The following is a 26,539-nucleotide window of genomic DNA, read 5'->3' as shown; positions in this document are numbered from 1 at the left end:
GTGCACCAGAACAGAACAGATAGCAGCAAAGCACCCCCACAACATTTTTTATGTTTTACCTTTATTTAACTAGGCAAGTCAGTTAAGAACAAATTCTTATTTTCAATGACGGCCTAGGAACAGTGGGTTAACTGCCTGTTCAGGGGCAGAACGACAGATTTGTACCTTGTCAGCTCGGGGATTCAAACTTGCAACCTTTCGGTTACTAGTCCAACGCTCTAACCACTAGGCTACCCTGCCACCCCACATGATGCTGCCACCCCCGTGATTCACTGTTGGCAGGGTGTTCTTCGGCTTGCAAGCCTCAAGGCTACCCACTAGGCTACCCTGCCGCCCCATACATCACCCACTGGGCACACACTGGTTAAATCAACTTTGTTTTCACATCATTTCAATTAAAACCAACGTGGAATAGACATTTGTCTGTGCCCAGAGGGCATTGTCATTCATTTAGACTCATGCTTAATAATTCACAAAAAGGATTCTGTGTTCACTTCCAAAGTATCTTAGTGAACACAGTGTGCAGTGTAATGCCTTTTGGGAATAGGTGTGTGAGTGTGTAACCGTTCAACTGTGTGTTCATTGGGTCCTCAGTGCTAAGCCACTGGAGTGAGGGAATGTGTGTTTACGTCCAGGGTTCCTATGAAGACAGAGTGGTTGTGTGTGTGTTTTTGCGTGTGCACATGCATGTGTGTGTGTGTGTGCGAGTGAGTGAACCCATGTGTGTGTGTGTAGGTGTGTATGTATGTATGAAGGGCGGCTTTCTGGCTACTCGGTGCTCTGACATCCCCACACCCTCCTCCCCTTCCCGGTATACACACACACACACACACACACACAGAGAGGGATTGTGTGGCCACTCCCCACTAGAAGCAGCTTGAGTGTGTCTACACAAGAAGGCTAGTGTGTTGTTGCGTTGTCACGTCTCTGCTCTTTCAGCTTTAGCCCTTCTCCCTGCACCCACGTTACCTACTCATTTACCTAAAGTAGCAGCCGTAAAATACATGCCTGAAAGTAGATCCCCTTCATATTGGTCTTCACGAATATATCAATGGTAAAAAAAAATACTTTAAAGGTGTAATAGAGAAGCAATAGAGCAATAGAGCAATAGAGTGTAGAACATCAATGTACTAAATCTAAACTAATATCTTAGTTTAGATTTATTGTATTTTCAGTTGTTTGAAGCTGGTGTACAAAGCCGAAACCAAAAGACACAAAAACTTAACTTAAGAACAGGAAGCATAGAAATAGCCCACATAGAACATATCTACAGCATCTTAGACTTGCTTTCAGTGCGAATGACAGATCTATAACACACATTTCTATGGTAATTTGGTTGAGTTGCCCAAAAAGTTACACATTGCAGTTAAGGTAATAAGTACAGTCAATCAATCCCAAAACAGGTTAGTGAAGGTGCCGATGGGAAAATGCTAAACTGGATGAACAGGAAAAAGTCGTTCCAATCAGATACACGTTTATTTGAAGCACTCAGCAGAAACCCGAAGACTACCCGAAGAATTATAAATTCCTTTGCATTGTGTTGATGTGGCAAGTCACAATTAGCTTTTTGAAAGTCCTATATCTTGAAAGCTTTATTTCTGAAATGCAAAACATTTTGGGACTGTATCAACAGTGGACTAATAGTTTTTGAGTGGATTTTTCCTTTCAGAGCTGTGCCTGCCTTTGAGTGAGCCTATGGCTGGCCCAGTCAGGATGCATAAACATCAACAACTTTTCAGCAATTTGACCTAGCTCTTGCAACATTACTGAATTTGCTTCTCCCATCTGGCTCTCCAGTCACTAAGCGCTAACACATAGGAAGGAGTGGCATCCTGCCTCTCCAAAGGGACCTGGCTGATTTTACCTCCAGGAGCCACGTTGCCTTCTCAGCCGTCCTGCTATGGTTTGTCTTGTTTTATTGGTTGGGGAGTGTTATGAGTTGCTCAGAAAAGGTAGGTTGGATAAATTGGACATGTTAGTGAAAGCACATTGTGGTCTTTTCTTGGTCTTGAGACTAAGTGGGCTTTGGCTCTTATGTGTGCATGAGGTTCAGTAAAGGCATGGCCAGTAATATTAAGCTTTATATTTCAGACAGGCTAGTCCATTCATCTTGGTTGTCTTATCTGTATTTGGGCATTGTCAGTGTATTTGTATTAGTAGCAGTAGCAGTAAAATCAGTGGTGAAGTCAAGCCAGAAAAAAAAGCCATATTACATAAGTATTAAGCCCCCTTGACTTTTTCCAGATTTTGTTACATTACAGCCTTACTCTAAAATGGATTAAATAAAAATAAATCCTCAGCAATCTACACTCAATACCCTATAATGACAAAGTGAAAACAAGTTGTTAGGAATGTTTGCATATTTATAAAAACATTTAAAAAACGATACCTTATTTACATAAGTATTCAGACCTTTTGCTATAAGACTCGAAATTGAGCTCAGGTGCATCCTGTTTCCATTGATCATCTTTGAGATGTTTCTACAACTTGGTTGGAGTCGACCTGTGGTAAATTCAATTGATTGGACATGTTTTGGAAAGGCAGACGCCTGTCTATATAAGATCCAACAGTTGACAGAGCATGTCAGAGCAAAAACCAAGCCATGAGCTCAAAGGAATTGTCCGTAGAGCTCCAAGACAGGATTGTGTTGAGGCACAGATCTGGGGAAGGGTACCAACACATTTCTGCAGCATTGAAGGTCCCCAAGAACAAAGTGGCCTCAATCATTCTTAAATGGAAGAAGTTTGGAACCATTGAGACTCTTCCTAGAGCTGGCCACCCGGCAAAACTGAGCAGTCGGGGGAGAAGAGCCTTGATCAGGGAGGTGACCAAGAACCCGGTGGTCACTCTGACTGAGCTCTAAAGTTCCTCTGTGGAGATGGGAGAACCTTCCAGAAGGACAACCATCTCTGCAGCACTCCACCAATCAGGCCTTTATGGTAGAGTGGCCAGACGGAAGCCACTCCTCAGTAAAAGGCACAGGACAGCCTGCATGGAGTTTACCAAAAGGCACCTAAAGATTCTCAGACAATGAGGAAACAAGATTCTCTGGTCTGATAAATCCACAATTTAACTCTTTGGCCTGAATGCCAAGCGTCACGTCTGGAGGAAACCTGGCATGTGTTTCAGTGGCAGGGATGTTTTTCAGTGGCAGGGACTTGGAGACTAGTCAGGGTCGAGGCAAAGATGAACGGGAGCAAAGTACAGAGAGATCCTTGATAAAAACCTGCTCCAGAGTGCTCAGGACCTCAGACTTGGGCGAAGGTTCACCTTCCAACAGAACAACAACCCTAAGCACACATCTAAGACAACGCAGGAGTGGCTTTGGGACATCTTTCTAAATGTCCTTGAGTGGCCCAGCCAGAGCCTGGACTTGAACCCGATCGAACATTTCTGGAGTGAAGCAACGCTCCCCATCTAACCTGACAGAGCTTGACAGGATCTGCAGAGAAGAATGGGAGAAACTCCCCAAATACAGGTTGTAGCTTGTAGCGTCATGCCCAAGAAGACTCAATGCTGTAATCGCTGCCAAAGGTGCTTCAACAAAGTACTGAGTTCAGGGCCTGAATACTTAAGTAAATGTGATATTCCATTTGTTTATATTTTTGTTTGCAAAAAAATACAAAAATAAAACTGTTTTTGCTTTGTCATTACGAGGTATTGTGTGTAGATTGAGGATGTTTTTTTGGAATCAATTTTAGAATAAGGCTGTAACGTAACAAAATGTGGAAAAGGGGAAGAGGTCTGTATACTTTCTGAAGGCACTGTATATACAGAAGTATGTGAACACCTTTTCCAATGAGTAGATTTGGCTACACCCATTGCTGACAGATGTATAAAAATCGAGCACACAGCCATGCAATCCCCATAGACAAACATTGGTAGTAGACTGGCCATACTGAAGAGCTCTGTGACTTCCAATGTGGCACCGTCATACGATGCCACCTTTCCAACAAGTCAGTTTGTCAACTGTAAGTGCAGTTATTGTGAAATGGAAACGTCTAGCAGCAACAACGGCTCAGTCGCGAAATGGTAGGCCACACAAGCTCACAGAACGGGACTGAAGCATGAAGCAAGTAAATGTCATCTGTCCTCGGTTGCAACACTCACTACTGCATTCCAAACTGCCAATGAAAGCAACCTCAGCACAATAACTGTTCTTCGGGAGCTTCACGAAATGGGTTTCCATGACCGTGCAGCCGCACACAAGCCTAAGATCAGCATATGGAATGCCAAACATTGGCTGGAGTGGTGTAACATTGGACTCTGGAGCAGTGGAAACGTGTTCTCTGGAGTGATGAATCACGCTTCACCATCTGGCAACCTGTCGGACGAATCTGGGTTTGGCGGATGCCAGGAGAACACAACCTGTCCTAAAGCATAGTGCTAACTGTAAAGTTTGGTGGCGGTGGAATAGTGGTCTATGCCTGTTTTTCATGGTTCAGGCGAAGCCCCCTAGTTCGAGTGAAGGAAGGGAAATCTTAACGCTACAGCATACAATGGCATTCTAGATGATTCTGTGCTTCCAAGTTTGTGGCAACAATTTGGGGAAGGCCCTTTCCTGTTTCTGCATGACAATGCCCCAAGCGAGGTCCATACAGAAATGGTTTGTTGAGATTGGTGTGGAAGAAACTTGACTGGCCTGCACAGAGCCCTGACCTCAACCCCATCGAACACCTTTTGGATGTATTGGAACACCGACTGCAAGCCAGGCCTAATCGCCCAACATCAGTGCCCAACCTCTCTGATGCTCTTGTGGCTGAATGGAAGCAAGTCCCCGCAGCAATGTTCCAACATAGTGGAAAGCCTTCCCAGAAGAATGGAGGCTGTTATAGCAGCAAAAGGGGGACCAACTCCATATTAATGCCCATGATTTTGGAATGAGATGTTCGACAAGCAGGTGTCCACATACTTTTGGTCAGGTATTGTATTTGATCTTATTAAAATGTGTGTGTATATGTGTTGTGATAATTGTGATGTTTGCTCTGTAAATCCTGTTATATCACGGTCGCAAGGCATATGAACTATATGCCTAATGCAGAGACAATAAGAAGACACAGGGGCAGGTGTGACAACCTTTGTCCAGTGCAGTTCACAAAGCATATTGCATGTACAGTAACAGACAGTTACATGACCTACAGCGTGGTCAAGAAAGTTTGTTTCTGACATTTTCAGACCACTGAACAACTATTGATTTAGAACCATGGAGAGTTACTGCAAGTCGCAAAGAAAACAGGAGATGCCTCCACTAATTCCAGCACCATTTCACCTTAAACATTTCAACATCATCAAATCACCTATGCTTAGTCTAATACAGTGGCAACTAAAAGATACCAAAACATGTTGAGTCCAATCATCGTACGCTGAATAGGATGTGGCTGTCCAATGTGTCTGATGTGTGTGTGAGCGTTCTTGCAAGTAGAAAAAAAACATGGAACCCTACTTGTAGAGAAACGCCAATACCATCCTCCTCTCTTTTATGTTGACAAATTGGTCTATGACTCTGTCAATCAATTCAAGTTGTTTCTGTCAATGACATATTTCTCTGTGGTAGGCGTGAAGCCAAATCCAAACTGTTTTCCCTTGACACTTTTTTTGGTGCGCCAGGACCATTCACAGTTGAGCTCACTCAGTTTAGCTCAACACTGATTGGCTATTATTTTAAAGAAAAAATTATCAAGGGAGTCCAAATGCTTGTTGGCTTCCCTTGCATTCAATGCTACAGGCGGCAACAATGTCATACTCTTCACGACCAGACAGCATCAGATAGATGCCCTACACATACAGAGACAGAGGGGGGCTGTTTCGCTCGCTCGGATGCTTTCTCCGGTGAGATACATTCAGCCTCATGCGAAGTTATGACAACACAGAGACACAAAATATAAATTATTATTATAATTGTTTTTTTCTTGGTCAATGTTTTGGCATCTATGAATACACTCCACTGATTAGTAGGGTGGTATACACACTTAGAAAGGATAATGTAGGATAATATAGAAGTCTATGATTAAGTTCTGCCTCTCACTAGTTACTAGTTGTGTGATGTCTATTGTTCTGAATTACTGTTCGTTCAGAAGAGATTGATTGTTATGATATGTACATTGCCATTTGTGCCGGTATTTCAAGTTAACATGTTGTCTGTCCTGGTCCGACATCTGATTGTACTTTTGCCAAATGTTTTGCATGACAATTCCATAAGGAGTTGGCAAGAGAGCAGAAACACCAGATTGCAACCAGGCTAGTCTTCGTTATATTTCTGATAACAAACTTTTTGGGCATTCATCATGTGGCGGCTCCCGAGTGGTGCAGCAGTCTAAGGTACTGCATCTCAGTGCTAGAGGTGTCACTACAGACCCTGGTTCGATTCCAGGCTGTATCACAACCGGTTGTGATTGGGAGTCCCATGGGGACAATTGTCCCAGCGTCGTCTGGGTTAGGGTTTGGTCGGGGTAGGCCGTCATTGTAAATAAGAATTTGTTCTTAACTGACTTGCCTGGTTAAATAAATACATGTGTATTGCTTTCTTGTGTTCCAGGGCTATGGGTTAGATCTCTGCATGCTGAAGGTATGTGTTAATAACTGTGTAAGGCCTGAATACAATTGATTGTTAGTCATTGCAGTGGGGCCATAATTGCGAACATTAGAAAAACGTGGAATTTATTTGGATAGTCCCAAGTAGAGGCTCTATAGAATGTCACGATATCAACAAACTATCTGTTAGAATACGGGTTAGGGTAAGAGTTACGGTTAGGGTAAGAGTCAGGGTAAGGGTTACGGTTAGGGTAAGAGTTACGGTTAGGGTAAGAGTTACGGTTAGGGTAAGAGTAAGGGTTACGGTTAGGGTAAGAGTTACGGTTAGGGTAAGAGTTACGGTTAGGGTAAGAGTTACGGTTAGGGTAAGAGTTACGGTTAGGGTAAGAGTTACGGTTAGGGTAAGAGTCAGGGTAAGGGTTACGGTTAGGGTAAGAGTTACGGTTAGGGTAAGAGTTACGGTTAGGGTAAGAGTCAGGGTAAGAGTTACGGTTAGGGTAAGAGTTACGGTTAGGGTAAGAGTTACGGTTAGAGTAAGGGTTACGGTTAGGGTAAGGGTTACGGTTAGGGTAAGAGTTACGGTTAGGGTAAGAGTTACGGTTAGGGTAGAGTTACGGTTAGGGTAAGAGTTACGGTTAGGGTAAGAGTTACGGTTAGGGTAAGTAAGAGTTACGGTTAGGGTAAGAGTTACGGTTAGGGTAAGAGTTACGGTTAGGGTAAGTAAGGTAAGAGTACGGTTAGGGTAAGAGTTACGGTTAGGGTAAGAGTTACGGTTAGGGTAAGAGTTACGGTTAGGGTAAGAGTCAGGGTAAGGGTTACGGTTAGGGTAAGAGTTACGGTTAGGGTAAGAGTTACGGTTAGGGTAAGAGTTACGGTTAGGGTAAGAGTTACGGTTAGGGTAAGAGTTACGGTTAGGGTAAGAGTCAGGGTAAGGGTTACGGTTAGGGTAAGAGTTACGGTTAGGGTAAGAGTTACGGTTAGGGTAAGAGTTACGATTAGGGTAAGAGTTACGGTTAGGGTAAGAGTTACGGTTAGGGTAAGAGTTACGGTTAGGGTAAGAGTCAGGGTAAGGGTTACGGTTAGGGTAAGAGTTACGGTTAGGGTAAGAGTTACGGTTAGGGTAAGAGTTACGGTTAGGGTAAGAGTTACGGTTAGGGTAAGAGTCAGGGTAAGGGTAAGAGTCAGGGTAAGGGTTACGGTTAGGGTAAGAGTTACGGTTAGGGTAAGAGTTACGGTTAGGGTAAGAGTTACGGTTAGGGTAAGAGTTACGGTTAGGGTAAGAGTTACGGTTAGAGTAAGGGTTACGGTTAGGGTAAGAGTTACGGTTAGGGTAAGAGTTACGGTTAGGGTAAGAGTTACGGTTAGGGTAAGAGTTACGGTTAGGGTAAGAGTTACGGTTAGGGTAAGAGTTACGGTTAGGGTAAGAGTTACGGTTAGGGTAAGAGTTACGGTTAGGGTAAGAGTTACGGTTAGGGTAAGAGTTACGGTTAGGGTAAGAGTTACGGTTAGGGTAAGGGTTACGGTTAGGGTAAGAGTTACGGTTAAAGTAAGAGTTAAGAGTTACGGTTAGGGTAAGGGTTACGGTTAGGGTAAGAGTTACGGTTAGGGTAAGAGTCAGGGTAAGAGTTACGGTTAGGGTAAGGGTTACGGTTAGGGTAAGAGTTACGGTTAGGATAAGAGTTACGGTTAGGGTAAGAGTCAGGGTAAGAGTTACGGTTAGGGTAAGAGTTACGGTTAGGGTAAGAGTCAGGGTAAGAGTTACGGTTAGGGTAAGGGTTACGGTTAGGGTAAGAGTTACGGTTAGGGTAAGAGTCAGGGTAAAGGGTTACGGTTAGGGTAAGAGTTACGGTTAGGGTAAGAGTTACGGTTAGGGTAAGAGTTACGGTTAGGGTAAGGGCACTCCAGTCTCATTTAACACCTGATTTACTTAAGGTAAATCTCAATAGGTGGTCCAGGTAAGTCATGTAATAACATGTGTGCTTTACTTCTTTCCTCTTTTGTTCTCTATTGTTCCTCAAGTAAGGGCGAGGCTGATGACATCACCAATTCCCATCAGACCAACTCCTTGAACGCCCTACTCCTTTAAGTTTGTAATTGTGTCTAAATGCTTGTGCTGAAAATATACAGTACCGGTCAAAAGTTTGGACACACCTACTCACTCCAGGGTTTTTCTTTTCTTTTGACTATTTTCTACATTGTAGAATAATAGTGAAGACATCAAAACTATGAAATAACACATGTGGAATCATGTAATAAAATATATTTTAGATTCTTCAAAGTAGCCACCCTTTGCCTTGATGACAGCTTTGCACACTCTTGGCATTCTCTCAACCAGCTTCATGAGGTATTCACCTACCTCAATTAACAGGGAGTCACCTCAATTAACAGGGAGTCGAGGGAGACTCTGCCGACAACACAGGTGTCACGAGTGTTTACTTGTGTCACATGATACTCTTTTATGCAGAGGTCTTGCCTGACAAGCTGTGAAAATAGCAAGTGAACAGTGAATTCAATTATTTTTGGAAATCACTAAACCATTGCAATCACATTGCTTGACATATTATGATACCACCATTCCTCCTTCTGGTAGGTTCTGGCATTTGTTCATGATCAGGGAATCAGCCTGGCACCCAACTGTGCACTTTGTCTAACCGAAAAACAGGGTCATCATCCCTTAATTACTAACATAATGTAGCTCAAGAAATATCAATCTTGTTTGGGAGATAATTCTATGCTTCAGAGATGTAGACTGACTGGGTGCAGATTGGAGTCAGGCCTGTGACGCCATTACACTATGTAACCAACTGTGACATGTTCGCTATGGCCCTGAGTTGGTTTGGGTTTGTTGCTGCCATGTAGTACACTGTTATAGTCAGACATAAGTTAGCTAGTACCACAATAGCTGTATCCAATATGTATTTGTGCCCTGGACATGGGTTGCACCTCAGGGGCTAATGTGACTGTTTCATCCCAAATAAATAAATAAATAATACTGTTTTATTGTCACATACACAAGATAGCTGCAGTGAAGTGTGTTGTTTTACAGGGTCGGCCATAGTAGTAGAGCGTCCCTGAAGTAAATGATGGTTAAGTGCCATGCTGAAGGGCACATTGACCTTTTTCACCTTGTCGGCTTGGGTATTCGAACCGGCGACCTTTGGCCCCACACTCTAACCCAGGGATGTCAAACATATGGGCAGGGCGTCCAATCCTGTAAAAAATAAACATTAAATCATAATAGTAATACAAAACATTGTGGAGGGAAATTAACTCAATATACTTTAAAATGACTAAAACCAAATCGTAACTGTGTAGAAATAATAATGGACATATAGTCATACAGTTTCTTGACTGTCCAGCTCGCAAACAATCCGTAGACAGTCAGAGAGCGTAGAAAATTTAAAAAAAAATAATGGACCATTTTTTGCACATTTTTATAGCAAGGGAAATATTACAAAAATTCAGTCCGGGCCCTCTGGACCTCGTTGAAGACCGAATGCGGCCCCTGGGGCAAATGGAGTCAACACCCCTGCTCTAATCACTATAACTTATAGTGTCATGGAAATACCATGGCATCGCTAAAGTAGGCAAATAATTAGTAGGGAACAACTTTGCCATATTCTGATGTTGTCAAATTGACTTTAGAGAGATGGCAATGTTGCCATTACTGTTACTAGTAAAGTTTGTCAAAAATAGCTAGCAATGGTAATGTTAGCTAGCTAAAATACGGTGGTCTCCTTAATCTTAGTTAGCTGGCTAAAGTTATACTGCCTCTACAGTCAATCTGGCAACATCACAATCATGACTAAATGTTGTCCTACTAATTATTTGCCTTCTTTTGAAAGGTCATTGTGTCATCCAAGACTAATCCGAGTTGTATTGTGGTAGGCTAATGTTAGCCAGCTATGCTAGCGATGATAATGATTATCAAAATATACATAGCCAGATACATAAACAGCAGTCTATGGTCTAGCTACCGATATACTCACCACCATTGGGAACAAGTAGACAATGGACCTGATCGGACAGCTCAGAGCCTCTGCTCTTTTCTGTCCATAAGAAACAATTGGATTAGTGGAAGAGGCAGGGCAGGCCAGGAACAAGGAAGAAGGGTGTGGTCAGCAGGGCATCCCCGAGGCTGAGTGCCCTAAGGTTTTTATCAGAACGGTTAGTTTCGCCTTTTTGCTTTTCCCAGCATGAGTTTGTTATTTTCAATGACAGCCTAGGAACAGTGGGTTAACTGCCTGTTCAGGGGCAGAACGACAGATTTGTACCTTGTCAGCTCGGGGATTTGAACTTGCAACCTTCCGGTTACTAGTCCAACGCTCTGACTCACATGACTCAACCTTCCCCTCCTGAGCCAATCGGGAAGTTGCAGCAGTGAGACAAGATCGAAATTAGGGAGAAAATAAACTTCCTCAGGAAGTGGTGGCACCATACGGAGACAAAATGATCATGACTATGTTGCTTGAGATTAATGTAACAGAAGAATAGAAACAAAGTAGATTCATCGTTGTAATGTGCCTTTGTGCGCGCCAGTCTATTGGTAGCTCTGCCAGCCTATGAAACCAGTAGGTTGATCAGTTCTAATTATTAGTTTTGGTCAAACAGGGTGAAAATGATCTTCTCCATGCTGCAAACCGTTCTGCAGCTTTGCGAAGCACATGTGCATCAAGTAGAGAAGATGCAAGTTAGACATCCGGCAAAAACAACATATAGCAAAACGCATGTGCATCTGCTGGACTTATGGCGTAACCCAGCCTATCTCACTGTCTATCTATCTCTCCCACAGCCTAAACCAGGCCTTTCACGCCTGGCCACATCCCCTGACTCTATGGAGGCATCCCACCTCGTTTCCATGTCATCGCCCCTTGTCTCCCCATCCCAGTCACGGCTCAAGTACATGTCCCTGGGTGTGCTGGTGCTGCAGACCACCTCACTGGTGCTTACCATGAGGTACTCGCGCACACTGCAAGGCGAGGGGCCCCGCTACCTAGCCTCCTCAGCCGTGGTGTTGGCCGAACTGCTTAAGATCCTCATCTGCCTGCTGCTCATCTTCTATGACCACGGTAAGTCTAGTGATCCATCTGGCTAGCTGGCTGGTTGGCTGTCTGTCTGTCCGTCTGGCTAGCTGTCCATCTGGCTGTCCGTCTGGCTGGTTGGCTGTCTGTAACACAGTCATTGGATAAACAATGACAGCAGAGATAATGCTCCTACAGTATCTTTGTCTTTCTATCTCTGTCTTAGGCTTCATTGTGTGGCCGTTCAATTTCTGTCTGTCTTTCTGTCAGACTTCAGTTTTCTTGTGTTGAATCGGGTACTGAAGGAAGAGATTCTCAACAAGCCCATGGAGACGTTGAAGCTGGCCATCCCATCAGGCATCTACACACTCCAGAATAACCTTCTCTATGTCGCCCTGTCCAATCTGGACGCTGCTACCTACCAGGTGAGAGATGTGACACCCGTGTGTGTGTGTGTTTGCATGTGCGTGTGTACTGCAACATGTATAAGGGGAACAAATGGAGGGACTCAGTATAAGGTGAACACTCAGGGCCTTCATACTCCATTTCATGTCCAATTTCGACTGGCATGAATTTAAATTGATATTGTCCCCAACCAGGTGACGTACCAGCTGAAGATCCTGACCACAGCCCTGTTCTCAGTATCCATGCTGGGGAAGAGACTGGGGCTCTACCAGTGGCTGTCCCTGCTCATCCTCATGACTGGTATCGCTCTCGTTCAGGTAACAAAGCTAAACACACCCGACAAGTCAATAACTCATCATTCCTGTTTGCATGGGGTTTTGTCCAATTAGTCATTGCTCTTCGATTATCCACATTAGGGAGGCAGAAGTCTAAATTGTTCTAAAGTTCACAGGTTTTTCAGGATAATTTGAATAAATCAGTGTTATCATGATGTCCAGGAAAAGTTTATTGAATTTTTGCACTGGTTCCTCTCTAGGTTTCTTCCTAGGTTTTGGCCTTTCTAGGGAGTTTTTCCTAGCCACCGTGCTTCTACACCTGCATTGCTTGCTGTTTGGGGTTTTAGGCTGGGTTTCTGTACAGCACTTTGAGATATCAGCTGATGTACGAAGGGCTATATAAATACATTTGATGTGATTTGGTTTCCCATACTGATGTAGTGTTTGTCTCCACAGTGGCCTTCAGAGTCTCTGGATGGGCCAGCTCCGACGCCTCTGTCTGCAGGCTCCCAGTTAGTTGGTGTGATAGCCGTACTGATAGCCTGCTTCTCCAGTGGCTTCGCTGGAGTCTACTTTGAGAAGATCCTCAAAGGGACCAAACAGAGTGTGTGGGTCCGCAACATCCAGCTAGGTCAGCATCACTGGAACCTGTTGGTTTGTTTCTGTATGCTTGTTTGGTTCATTGATTCATTTAATTCTACATAAACGATACTCTTGGTATGTGTGAATATCTTTCCACTTTCTCTATAGCGATTACACCATTTATGGTCTCTCCGTGTAACGTGTAAGCTCTCCCAGAGCTTCAAAAAAAAAAAAAGTTAAATCATCGACTTCAATAAATCGAATGTATTCTCACAACAGTATAGCAACTTTAGGTTGCTAGCCCTTGTAATTCCAATCCTTAGGCAATGTCCCGATGCCAAAATCGTGGTCTTAAAAACATAAACGATTGCCATGATCGTTGTATAAATAAGTGAACCAAGGCGCAGCGTGAGTAGAGTTCCACATTTTATAGTGAAACTTCACACATAGGCACTAATACGAAACAAAACAATATCCCACATCGCAGGTAGGAAAAAGGACAAACTAAGTATGATCCCCAATTAGAGGCAACGAATATCAGCTGCCTCCAATTGGGAACCCACACACCAACATAGAAACACAATACCTAGAATCCCCCTAGTCACGCCCTGACCTAAAACACTATAGAGAACCCCGAGGGCTCTCTATGGTCAGGGCTAGACAGTACCCCCGCCCAAAGGTGCGGACTCCGACCGCAAAAACCTGAAACTAGATGGGGAGCGTTAGGGTGGGCAACTAGCGTCGGTGGCAGCTCCGGTGCGGGACGTAGCACCCACTCAGACAGCGGATCCAGCCATGGAGCCGGGCTGGACGCCGTGCCTGGACTGAGCACCGGCGCAGAGGAAAGCTCTGGCCATGGCACCGGCTCAAGAAGCTCCGGGCTGTAGACCGTCACTGGAAGCTCTGGGCTGTGGACCGTCACTGGAAGCTCCGGGCTGTGAACCGTCACTGGAAGCTCCGGGCTGTGAACCGTCACTGGAAGCTCCGGGCTGTAGACCGTCGCTGGAGACTCCGGACTGTACACACGCACTGGTGGACAAGTGCGGGGAGCTGGCACAGGACGTACCCGGGCTGGGGAGGCGCACTGGAGGCCTGGTGCGTAGAGCCAGCACAGGTGGCACCGGACTGATGACACGCGCTTAAGGACGAGTGCAGGGAGCCAGCACAGGACGCTCCTCAAAACACCTGCGCTGCAGCATACTGTTAGCCAACATCTCTCTCCGATATCCTTCTCTCTCAAATTGCTCCGTCGTTTCCTAGACATTCTCTGGCTCTCTCCTCGGCTTGGCCAACAGCCCCTTGTGCCCCCACCAAAAAATCTTGGGGTTTCCCTTGGGCTGTTTGTGGCCGCGGACCCCGGTGTCGTCGCTGTCCTCCATTACTCCTCAGCGACTCCCGCCAAGGAAGGGTCTCGCATCCACCTAGTATTTCCTCCCATGTCCAACTCTCCTTTACCACCTGGGCACGCTGCTTGGTCCTGCTTTGGTGGGATATTCTGTCACGATCGTTGTATAAATAATTAGACCAAGGCGCAGCGTGAGTAGAGTTCCACATTTTATTAATAGTGAACTTCAAATAACAACAAAGATATAACGAACGTGCAATACATAGCCACTAACAAAAAACAAAACAATATCCCACATCGCAGGTGGGAAAAAGGACCAACTAAGTATGATCCCCAATTAGAGGCAACGAATATCAGCTGCCTCCAATTGGGAGCCCACACACCAACATAGAAACACAATACCTATAACCCCCCTAGTCACGCCCTGACCTAAAACACCATAGAGAACCCCGAGGGCTCTCTATGGTCAGGGCGTGACAACTATACAAGCATGTAATTATAAACCATGACAAGCAATGGAATGCTTGACAATTATTTTAGAGTCCTCCCTTAATTAAAACCCATTTCTCTCTTTCTCTCTTTCTTTCTCTCTCAATCTCTCTCTCTCTCTCACACACATATTGATGCACACACACATGCTCACAAACTCAAAATCACCATACAGTCACCATACTTTGCTTCTACCATTTTTAATGTGTATCCTGCTGCTCAGTCACTTTTACCCCTGATTACATAACTATCACCAATATCCCTGCACATTGATATTGGTACTGGTATTGACCTTGTAAATAAATAAAATGGTATTTGTCACATGTACCAAATACAACATGGTGTAGACTTTACTGTGCAAAGCTTACTTATGAGCCCTTTCCCAACAGTGCAAAAGTAAAAAAAAAACATTTTCTAAATATGAAAAGGATAAAGTAAGAAAAGAAGAAGAAGGAAATAGTAAGAGAATAATATACCAACAACGAGGCTGTATACAAGGAGTACCAGTACCGAGTCAATTTGGCAGGGTTACGAGGTAGTTGAGGTAATATGTTCATGTAGGTAGGGGTAAACGTGACTACGAAATCAGGATAGATAACAAACAGAGTAGCAGCAGCGTATGTGAATAATGTGAAAGTGTGTGTGTGCTGTGTCAATATGCATGTAGTGTGTGTGTGTGTTGGAGTGTGTGGGTAAAGTCTAGTGAGTGTGTGGGTAGAGTCTAGTGAGTGTGTGGGTAGAGTTTAGTGAGTGTGTGGGTAGAGTTTAGTGAGTGTGTGGGTAGAGTTTAGTGAGTGTGTGGGTAGAGTTTAGTGAGTGTGTGGGTAGAGTCTAGTGAGTGTGTGGGTAGAGTTTAGTGAGTGTGTGGGTAGAGTTTAGTGAGTGTGTGGGTAGAGTTTAGTGAGTGTGTGGGTAGAGTTTAGTGAGTGTGTGGGTAGAGTTTAGTGAGTGTGTGGGTAGAGTTTAGTGAGTGTGTGGGTAGAGTTTAGTGAGTGTGTGGGTAGAGTTTAGTGAGTGTGTGGGTAGAGTGTGTGTGGGTAGAGTTTAGTGGGTAGAGTTTAGTGAGTGTGTGGGTAGAGTTTAGTGAGTGTGTGGGTAGTGTGGGGGGTAGAGTTTAGTGAGTGTGTGGGTAGAGTTTAGTGAGTGTGTGGGTAGTTTAGTGAGTGTGTGGGTAGAGTTTAGTGAGTGTGTGGGTAGAGTCTAGTGAGTGTGTGGGTAGAGTTTAGTGAGTGTGTGGGTAGAGTTGAGTGAGTGCAAGAGACTCCAGGTAGCCATTTAATTAATTGATCAGCAGCCTTATGGCTTGGGGACACAAGCTGTTCATGAGCCTTTTGGTCCCAGACTTGGTCCTCCGGTAGAAGAGAGAACAGTCTATGACTTGGGTGGCTGGAATATATAGTGTGTTTTGTATTTTTCCTGTGTATTTTATCTAACTCAGCATTGATTCCGTCCTTTTTTTAGTACACTTTTCTATATATTTCCATTTTTGTTATATTGAATACTGCATTGTTGAGGAAGAGCTTGCAAGTAATCATTTCACTGTACTGTTTACAGCTGCTGTATCCTGTGCATGTGACAAATAAATGTTGATTTGACCTCTCTCTCTCCCTCTCCTAGGTTTGTTTGGCCTGGTGTTTGGTCTAATGGGAGTGTTTGTGTACGACGGAGAGCGAGTGAGGGAGTCCGGAGTGTTCCAAGGCTACAACCCACTCACCTGGACTGTTGTGGCCCTGCAGGTAATGTACATATGCTTAAGTTATAGTTATTACTCAGGCCATATGTAACAGTACTCTTCTTGCGTTGTGTAAAATCAGTCATCGACACGGAACTCCAATATGTAGCACCAGTCATGTAGCTTTATTCTGTTAGGAACGGCACAAAATTGCACGTCATGCAATGCACGTCTCACCATCCAACTCTGCACTCACGCACGCTGGTTTGGTGCTTGTTCACTGGGCTAGTTACCAAAATAATACAATTACAATATAATATCTTTAACAATGTACCTGTTAGGAACGGCACAAAATTGCACGTCATGCAATGCACGTCTCACCATCCAACTCTGTACTCACGCACTGTACAAAATATATGAACCCCCCCAGACACAGTATGTCGCTAGCTAGTACTGGCGGGAATTCTTTACAACAAAATGCACAACAAATATTCTCCAAAAACCGCTGCATCTTATGTGTGATGTTCGAATAACATTTACAAACAATTTGATATAAATTGTACATTTAAATCATCACTTGAGAGTATAAAAATCACTTTTGATGTACAGTGCTTGGCAACCAACAATTTACCGCTGGTTTGGTGCTTGTTCACTGGGACGATTCTAACTGGAACATCCCACCTCGTAAGCATGCTACGCAAACCAGCCAATAAGATGCCATGTTGAGTAGGTGAAGGCAAGACAAACTCAAACCAAAAACCCATTGGCTTAACAATAAAGTGGCAAGGGGAATCACCAATATAACCCTGTTACACATACAAATGGATGTGTTTAATGGATGTATCATTACGTTTTTGGAAAGTGAGGTTATATATAATTGAGGTTATATATAATGAGGTTATATATAATCCAAAGTTCTATATAGAGAGTTGGCCTAATGTGGTTTCTGTCTGCACGTTCCGAGAGCACCACATTCTCCTCCATTTATTTATTTATTTATTTATTTTATTTTTATTTCACCTTTATTTAACCAGGTAAGCTAGTTGAGAACAAGTTCTCCTTTACAACTGCGACCTGGCCAAGATAAAGCAAAGCAGTGCGACACAAACAACAACACAGAGTTATACATGGAATAAACAAGCATACAGTCAATAACACAAAAGAGAAAAAAGAAGTATATTATACAATGTGTGCAAATGGCGTGAGGAGGTAAGGCAATAAATAGCCCACAGTAGGGAAGTAATTACAATTTAGCAGATTAACACTTAAGTGATAGATGAGCAGATGATGATGTGCAAGTAGTGATACTGGTGTGCAAAAGAGCAGAAAAGTAAATACAAACAATATGGGGATGAGGTAGGTAGATTGGGTGGGCTATTTACAGATGGACTATGTACAGCTGCAGCGATCGGTTAGCTGCTCAGATAGCTGATGTTTAAAGTTAGTGATGGAAATGTAAGTCTCCAGCTTCAGCAATTTTTTTTTTTTTTTTTTTTTTTTTTTTCAATTCGTTCCAGTCACTGGCAGCAGAGAACTGGAAGGAAAGGCTGCCAAAGGAGCTGCTGGCTTTGGGGATGAACAGTGAGATATACAGTACCTGCTGGAGGGCGTGCTATTATTGTGTGTTGTTATCGTGACCAGTGAGCTGAGGCAAGGCGGAGCTTTACCTAGCATAGACTTATTGAAGACCTGGAGCCAGTGGGTCTGGCGACGAATATGTAGCGAGGGCCAGCCGACTAGCGCATACAGGTCGCAGTGGTGGGTGTTATAAGGGGCTTTGGTAACCAAACGGATGGCACTGTGATAGACTGCATCCAGTTTGCTGAGTAGAGTATTGGAAGCTATTTTGAAGATGGCATCGCCGAAGTCGAGGATTGGTTGGATAGTCAGTTTTACAAGGGTAAGTTTGGCGGCGTGAGTGAAGGAGGCTTTGTTGCGAAATAGAAAGCCGATTCTAGATTTGATTTTGGATTGAGATGTTTGATATGAGTCTAGATGTCACGGCCGTCAAAAGAAGTGGACCAAAGTGCAGCGTGGTGAGCGTACATTTCTCTTTTTATTTAAAGTGTTGCCAATAAAACAAGAAACGAAAAACAACCGTGAAGCTTACAGGGCTATAGTGCCATTAACAAAGATAACTACCCACACTGAAAGGAGGGGAAAAGGACTACCTAAGTATGATTCCCAATCAGAGACAACGATAGACAGCGGTCCCTGATTGAGAACCATACCCGGCCAAAACATAGAAATAAAGAAACATAGAAAACAACACATAGAATGCCCACCCCACATCACACCGTGACCTAACCAAATAGAGAAATAAAACGGCTCTCTAAGGTCAGTGGAAGGAAAGTTTACAGTCTAGCCAGACATCTTAGGTATTTGTAGTTGTCCACGTATTCTAGGTCAGAACCGTCCAGAGTAGTGATGCTGGTCGGGCGGGTGGGTGTGGGCAGCGAACGGTTGAAAAGCATGCATTTGGTTTTACTAGCGTTTAAGAGCAGTTGGAGGCCACGGAAGGAGTGTTGTATGGCATTGAAGCTCGTTTGGAGGTTAGTTAACACAGTGTCCAAAGAAGGGCCAGATGTAAACAGAATGGTGTCGTCTGCATAGGGGTGGATCAGGGAATCACCTGCAGCAAGAGCGACATAATTGATATATACAGAGAAAAGAGTCGGCCCGAGAATTGAACCCTGTGGTACCCCCATAGAGACTGCCAGAGGTCTGGACAACAGGCCCTCCGATTTGACACACTGTCTGCAAAGTAGTTGGTGAACCAGGTGAGGCAGTCATTTGAGAAACCAAGGCTATTGAGTCTGCCGATAAGAATACAGTGATTGAGTCGAAAGCCTTGGCCAGGTCTATGAAGATGGCTACACAGTACTGTCTTTTATCGAAGGCGGTTATGATATCGTTTAGGACCTTAAGCGTGGCTGAGGTGCAGCCATGACCAGCTTGGAAAACGGATTGCACAGCGGAGAAGGTACGGTGGGATTCGAAATTGTCAGTGATCTGTTTGTTAACTTGGCTTTCGAGGACTTTAAAAAGTTAAGGCAGGATGGATATAGGTCTATAACGGTTTGGGTCTAGAGTGTTACCCCCTTTGAAGAGGGGGATGACCGTGGCAGCTTTCCAATCTTTGGGGATCTCGGACAATACAAAAGAGAGGTTGAACAGACTGGTAATAGGGTTGCAGCAAATGCTGTCCAGGTGAGAAAGGGTGGTGTGGAGTGCGATTGAGTTTGCATCATCTGTGGATCTGTTGGAACGGTATGCGAATTGGAGTGGGTCTAGGGTGTCCGGGAGGATGCTGTTGATGTGAGCCATGACCAGCCTTTCAAAGCACTTCATGGCTACCAACGTGAGTGCCACGGGGTGGTAAACATTTAGTCAGGTTACCTTATTCTACCTGCTTCTTGGGTATAGGGACTATGGTAGTCTTCTTGAAACATGTAGAAATTACAGACTCGGTCAGAGAGAGGTTAAAAATATCAGTGAAGACACTTGACTGTTGGTCTGCGCATGCTTTGAGTACACGTCCTGGTAATCTGTCTGGCCCAGCAGCTTTGTGAATGTTGACCTGTTTAAAGGTTTTGTTCACATCGGCTACCGAGAGCGTTATCACACAGTCATCCAGAACAGCTGGTGCTCTCGTGCATGCTTCAGTGTTGCTTGTCTCGAAGCGAGCATTAAAGGCATTTAGCTCGTCTGGTAGGCTCGTGTCACTGGGCAGCTCGCGTCTGGGTTTCCCTTTGTAGTTCGTAATAGTTTTCAAGCCTAGCCACATCCGACGATCGTCAGAGCCGGTGTCGTAGAATTCAATCTTAATGCGGTATTTACGCTTTGCTTGTTTGATGGTTCATCGGAGGGCATAACGGGATTTCTTATAAGCGCCCGGATTAGTCTCCCACTTGAAAGCGGCAGCTCTAGCCTTTAGCTTAATGCGGTTGTTGCCTGTAATCCATGGCTTCTGGTTGGGATATGTACGTACAGTCACTGTGGGGACAACGTCATCGATGCACTTATTGATGAAGTCGAAGACTGAGGTGGTGTATACCTCAACGCCATTGGATGAATCCTGGAACATATTACATTCTGTGCTAGCAAACAGTCCTGTAGTGTAGCATCCGCGTCATCTGTAGTGTAGGCTACCTTTGATTTCTTTATATTATAAACTTTTTTCCTTTGACTGGATGTATTCAGTGCAGTATTTACCCTAACATTGAGCTTATGAATAATGGTATAATATACACTTTTAATTTAGGCTATAGGCTACATGTTGTCTTTATTGTTCTGTTGAGCAATTGTGCACCTGGCCTCTCCATTGCCATGGCTATTCCTCTTAAATCTGGTGGAGTCCCAGGAAAAGACAGACTACAAACTATTGTTGGACAATTATTTTGACTTATTTTCTTTAGTTTACTAATATCCTATTGGAGGGGAGATGCACGCTTGCTCTTGCTTGCTGAATCTAAAATAGGCTACAGCATTTACAGGCGGGAAGTTGGAAAGGAGAAGCCTATATTTTCCTATAGTAGGCCTAGGCCTAGATTAACACCGGGCTACATCATGACAAAATAGGCCTACACCAAATGAGTGGCCTGCTAAATGTACCTTTCTGAACGTTCTAAACTGTCGAGTATAGACCCACACTGATCCAAATGGCTGTATAAGCAGCCTTAAACTGTAGGCCTATGCAGTTATTTTGGCCTGAAACAAAACAGGTGAACTGTTATTCAAATTAGCCTACATCACTGCAGTGTACAGACTATGGACAATACTTGCATATTCACTTAATAACAATAATTGATTCCTCATTGCACTGTGTTGTTGTAGCCCAGGTATAATACTTTTATTGTCTAAAAACGTAGGCTAAGGACTAATCATTAGTGGAGCTTTGCATGCCCAGGGACCACAGAGCGCAGCCTGTGGAAACTGACTACAGATCTGCCGTTTCATAATCTGCTCATTTATTTTTCTAGCACGTTGATAGGTAAATATTTAGCCGATAGTCTTAATATTTACCCAGTGAATGCCTAATATCTAGCTAATATTTAGCTTCTTACTTTGGCTACAAGTCACTAGCCTCTCTTATCCAAGCGTTCACATGCGCAACTGGCTATATAGGCTGCAAGCCTCTCCGAAATAGGCAATTCCTTGTGAAATTCCCAGGAAACACTTTAGGCTACAAAAGCTATTTTTCTACTAGGCCTAATAGTTTATTTGGGGAAAGAAGCAGGTTTGCTCTTGCTAATTGCTGAATGTAAAACAGGCCTACAGCATGTCAGGGGAAGTTGAGGAGGGAAAGTGGGATCACTTTTGGCAGGTTATGATAACATTGTTGCACTGATGCATTGCAAATAGTTGCACAGGGCATGTAGAGATGAGCACAGAGAAAAAGAAGACCCAAAATAATTAAATCACTTGCAAACCACTCCTAACGTTATTATCACAACATAACTAGCCTATTAGTAGGTCTTACTAATCTCATTATCACAACAGAACTAGTCTACTGGTAGGTCTAACTAACGTTTTTTCACAGACGGAACTAACCTACTGGTTGGTCTAACTGACGTTATTATCACAACAGAACTACTAGTAGGTCTAGTTAACGTTAGCGAAATTGAATTAAATAAATATAAAATGACTTACACTTGTATACTTGACTTGTATACTCTATAAATTGACTCCTTCAAGTAATTGACTCTGGTAAGTTTGCCACCCTCACTCTGCAAAAATGAGGTGTACCCCCCTGTGTGTGAGGTGTATACTTTTGTTTCAGAGTAGATTTGTTTAAGGCTACCAAGAAACACTGATTTAGCCCACAGCAGTACAGGGTTAAATCCATGTCATCTCTGTGTTGCTTGTGTTTCCAGGCTCTGGGTGGGTTGGTCATAGCAACAGTCATTAAGTATGCAGACAACATCCTGAAGGGATTTGCCACCTCACTCTCCATCATCCTGTCAACACTCATATCCTACTTCTGGTTGGTGGACTTCGACCCCACCAGGTACACATACGCACACACACCCACACTTTGATAAATCATCTGGCCAGGTCCACCGTGGATAAAAGGTTCATAATCTCAACAGATTTCCTGATAAAATACAGATGAGAATACAAAAAGAGAGCTGAATTAATATGAGAACGAGTTATAGACAGAACATATAAATGTTCTGTCTATAACTCTAACAACCTCTGATCAATCTCTCTCTCTCTGTCTCTCTCTCTCTCTCTCTCTCTCTCTCTGTCTCTCTCTGTCTCTCTCTGTCTCTCTCTCTGTCTCTCTCTGTCTCTCTCTGTCTCTCTCTCTCTCTCTCTGTCTCTCTCTGTCTCTCTCTCTGTCTCTCTCTCTCTCTCTGTCTCTCTCTCTCTGTCTGTCTCTCTCGTGTTCTCTCTCTCTCTCTCTCTGTCTCTCTCTCTCTCTCTCTCCCCCCAGTGTGTTCTTCCTAGGAGCAGTGCTGGTCATTGCTGCCACCTTCCTGTATGGCTATGAGGCTCAGGCCTGCCACCTGCCACCAGCCACAGCAGAGTCTAGATTGGAGACCCACCACCTGCCATAGCAGAGTTTAGATTGGAGACCTGCCACCAGCCATAGCAGAGTTTAGATTGGAGACCCACCACCTGCCATAGCAGAGTTTAGATTGGAGACCCACCACCAGCCGTAGCAGAGTCTAGATTGGAGACTCACCACCAGCCAAAGCAGAGTCTAGATTGGAGACCCACCACCAGAGTCTAGATTGGAGACCCACCACCAGCCACAGCAGAGTCTAGATTGGAGACCCACCACCAGCCAAAGCAGAGTCTAGACTGGAGACCCACCACTTGCCATAGCAGAGTCTAGATTGGAGACCCACCACCAGCCAAAGCAGAGTCTAGACTGGAGACCCACCACTTGCCATAGCAGAGTCTAGATTGGAGACCCACCACCTGCCATAGCAGAGTTTGCCAGAGAGTTAGACTGAGACCCACCACCTGCCATAGCAGAGTTTAGATTGGAGACCCACCACCTGCCATAGCAGAGTTTAGAGAGACCCACCACCTGCCATAGCAGAGTTTAGATTGGAGACCCACCACCTGCCATAGCAGAGTTTAGATTGGAGACCCACCACCAGCCATAGCAGAGTTTAGATTGGAGACCCACCACCTGCCATTTTAGATTGGAGACCCACCACCAGCCAAAGCAGAGTTTAGATTGGAGACCCACCACCAGCCACAGCAGAGTTTAGATTGGAGACCCACCACCTGCCACAGCAGAGTTTAGATTGGAGACCCACCACCTGCCACAGCAGAGTTTAGATTGGAGACCCACCACCTGCCACAGCAGAGTTTAGATTGGAGACCCACCACCTGCCACAGCAGAGTTTAGATTGGAGACCCACCACCTGCCACAGCAGAGTTTAGATTGGAGACCCACCACCTGCCACAGCAGAGTTTAGATTGGAGACCCACCACCTGCCATAGCAGAGTTTAGATTGGAGACCCACCACCAGCCAAGCAGAGTTTAGACTGGAGACCCACCACCTGCCATAGCAGAGTTTAGATTGGAGACCCACCACCAGCCATAGCAGAGTTTAGACTGGAGACCCACCACCTGCCATAGCAGAGTTTAGATTGGAGACCCACCACCAGCCAAAGCAGAGTTTAGATTGGAGACCCACCACCAGCCATAGCAGAGTTTAGATTGGAGACCCACCACCTGCCACAGCAGAGTTTAGATTGGAGACCCACCACCTGCCATAGCAGAGTTTAGATTGGAGACCCACCACCACAGCCCTTGAACCACAAAGAAGAGACACACAGGGAAATAGGGCAAGATGGAGGGAGGAATAGGTTGCTGAGGAGGACGAGCACAACTTCTGAATAAAGAGTGTAGACAGAAGTAGTCCTGCGATGTTTAGCTCTCAAAATAGATTGGAGTCGCCTGAAACAGAATGTCTGAGACCGCCAACACAGACTGGGTTTTGTTTGTCCAATCAAGATGGAGGGCAACATCCGACAATGACTATTTAGCATTTACTAAGCTTTTTATTGAAATTCAAAGTGATTTATGATGCATGGGGGTAAAAATGATACAACGCTCTCCCCATAGTGACTCCATCAAGTTTGACTCGAACAGGCTTATGAATGTGACTTCTTCACAGTTAACACTGCATGCATTTCACACACACACACACACACACACACACACACACACACACACACACACACACACACACACACACACACACACACACACACACAGGCCCATTCATCGAGCTGAAGCTGTTATGATGCCTATGAAGGGTTATGCTCATCTTTGATCTCTCACCTCCTTTCATCTCAGGGGTGATCATGGAATCACCAAAGCATGGAATCATGGGAAAACAGGGACGATACAGGTATCAACAAAAATGTTTGGATAAATCCAAGAATTCACTGACAACGTTAGTTTGAGATAAATATTATTTTTTTATATATTTGATCATGTTTTTATGTATTTGGGGAATAAGGGAATAGGGGAAAGGCAGTTTGTAGTATGAATGTATTTTATGGGTACTGATGGTCAATAAGACCAAGGGCATTCAAATGAATAGAATGCCTCACACGTTACAAAGCCCCTCATTTGTCTTTGAGTGACAGCTCCACCTAGTGGGAGTGTTGGGCCATAGCACATTTACTGCAGAGGGGAGGGGTTGAGACGAATGACTAGAGATGCTGGATGTCTTTTTATTGGGGACAAGGAGGAAAAGGATTAAAGGAAGGAATGCTTTGAACTTTCTGCTCATTTCTGGACATTCAGATCCAGTTGCTGATGTTTGTATGCAAAAATTGCCTTTCATGCAACAACAGAAATTAATAATTAAAGTGATCAAATGTGAAACATGGGTCTAAACAGATGTTTTGTATTGACAAATCCAGTAGTATGTGTGTGTGTATGTATGTATGTGTGTATGTATGTATGTATGTATGTATGTGTGTTGTTTCATCTAGGCATGAAATCACAAAGCAGGATTTATTGACGAGCAAAGAGGTAATAAATTGTGTGACGTTTCACAACAACTGGGTCATTGGGCACCAAATGGAACAAAACAGGCTAAAGACAGGGTGAGACTGCCCAAATGTTTGTGTTGCAAAGCATCCTGCTACGTTGTGCCCTAATGAAGGCGACCCTGCTTCCTATGGTGTCAAGTTTAGACAAACCAAAACAGTCTCTATAACAACAGATCACTGAATATGTTTGGTGCCTAGTCAGAGCTGCATAAACTGTGTTCATATATAATCTATTTTCATTTCTTTGTGTATCTAACATGGAAATAGCTTCCATCTTACCCAAGAATGACAATTGTGAATGTGGCTAGAAAAAGATTCAGTTTAATCAATGAACAGCAGCCATTTTGGGGAAATGACGAAAGCCATCATTGTGAAAAATACCTCCACCCTGTGTTTCCTAATCATTTGTCCACCTACAGTACCAGTCAAAATGTTGGACACACCTACTCATTCAAGGGTTTTTCTTTATTTGACTATTTTCTACATTGTAGAATAATAGTGAAACATCAAACTATGAAATAACACATATGGAAACATGTAGTAACCAAAAAAGTGTTAAACAAATCAAAATATATTTTATATTCTTCAAAGTAGCCACCATTTGCCTTGATTACAGCTTTGCACACTCTTGGCATTCTCTCAACCAGCTTCATGAGGTAGTCACCTGGAATGCATTTCAATTAACAGGTGTGCCTTGTTAAAAGTTAATTTGTGGAATTTCTTTCCTTCTTAATGCGTTTGAGCCAATTGGTTGTGTTGTGACAAGGTAGGGGTGGTATACAGAAGATAGCCCTATTTGGCAAAATACCAAGTCCATATTATGGCAGGAACAACTCAAATAAGCAAAGAGAAATGACAGTCCATCATTACTTTAAGACATGAAGGTCAGTCAATACGGAAAATATCAAGAACTTTGAATGTTTATTCAAATGCAGTCCCAAAAACCATCAGGCGCTATGATGAAACTGGCTCTCATGAGGACCGCCACACGAAAGGAAGGCCCAGGAGAATGTGTAAACCAAGCCTTCGTGGTCGAATTGCTGCAAAGAAGCCACTACTAAAGGACACCAATAAGAAGAAGAGACTTGCTTGGGCCAAAAAACACAAGCAGTGGACATTAGACCGGTGAAAATCTGTCTTTTGGTATGAATTGTCCAAATTTTAGATTTTTGGTTCCAACCTCCGT

General features: G+C 44.0%; 1 protein-coding gene and 1 long non-coding RNA gene across 6 annotated transcripts; one reads left to right on the top strand and one right to left on the bottom strand.

The window, feature by feature from the left end:
- The first annotated feature begins 1,473 nt into the window (after positions 1–1,473).
- Positions 1,474–23,056, top strand: LOC112227131 (UDP-N-acetylglucosamine transporter). Of its 4 annotated transcripts, none has more exons than XM_042308071.1 (9): positions 1,479–1,903; positions 6,536–6,565; positions 11,324–11,600; positions 11,823–11,977; positions 12,152–12,274; positions 12,689–12,863; positions 16,266–16,384; positions 22,197–22,330; positions 22,760–23,056. In XM_042308071.1, exons 1-9 carry the CDS (start codon positions 1,901–1,903, stop codon positions 22,881–22,883), a joined length of 1,140 nt encoding a protein of 379 aa, XP_042164005.1. In that variant the 5' UTR covers positions 1,479–1,900; the 3' UTR covers positions 22,884–23,056. The 4 variants fall into 4 exon arrangements, with proteins under 4 accessions (XP_042164007.1, XP_042164005.1, XP_042164004.1 ...); XM_042308070.1 differs by having other exon boundaries at positions 1,479–1,952; XM_042308073.1 differs by lacking the exon at positions 22,197–22,330 and having other exon boundaries at positions 1,474–1,952.
- Positions 23,057–23,131: 75 nt separating this feature from the next.
- Positions 23,132–25,809, bottom strand: LOC121841187. 2 transcript variants are annotated; one of them, XR_006080199.1, is made up of 4 exons: positions 23,845–25,809; positions 23,363–23,467; positions 23,296–23,330; positions 23,132–23,250 (listed from the first exon to the last, which is right to left on the bottom strand). It is a non-coding gene; the product is annotated as an uncharacterized LOC121841187 (long non-coding RNA). The 2 variants fall into 2 exon arrangements; XR_006080200.1 differs by lacking the exon at positions 23,296–23,330 and having other exon boundaries at positions 23,138–23,250; positions 23,845–25,808.
- Between the last annotated feature and the right edge of the window lie 730 nt (positions 25,810–26,539).

This window comes from Oncorhynchus tshawytscha, linkage group LG28, assembly GCF_018296145.1.
Source record: "Oncorhynchus tshawytscha isolate Ot180627B linkage group LG28, Otsh_v2.0, whole genome shotgun sequence".
Taxonomy (NCBI): Eukaryota; Metazoa; Chordata; class Actinopteri; order Salmoniformes; family Salmonidae; genus Oncorhynchus; species Oncorhynchus tshawytscha.
This window is presented reverse-complemented; position numbering and strand designations above follow the sequence as displayed.

Excerpts from the sequence above, each read along its gene's own strand:
- LOC112227131 (XM_042308070.1), top strand. Across the intron at positions 16,385-22,196 it reads GGACTGTTGTGGCCCTGCAG|GCTCTGGGTGGGTTGGTCAT; the intron begins GTAATGTACATA and ends TTGTGTTTCCAG. Across the intron at positions 22,331-22,759 it reads GTGGACTTCGACCCCACCAG|TGTGTTCTTCCTAGGAGCAG; the intron begins GTACACATACGC and ends CTCTCCCCCCAG.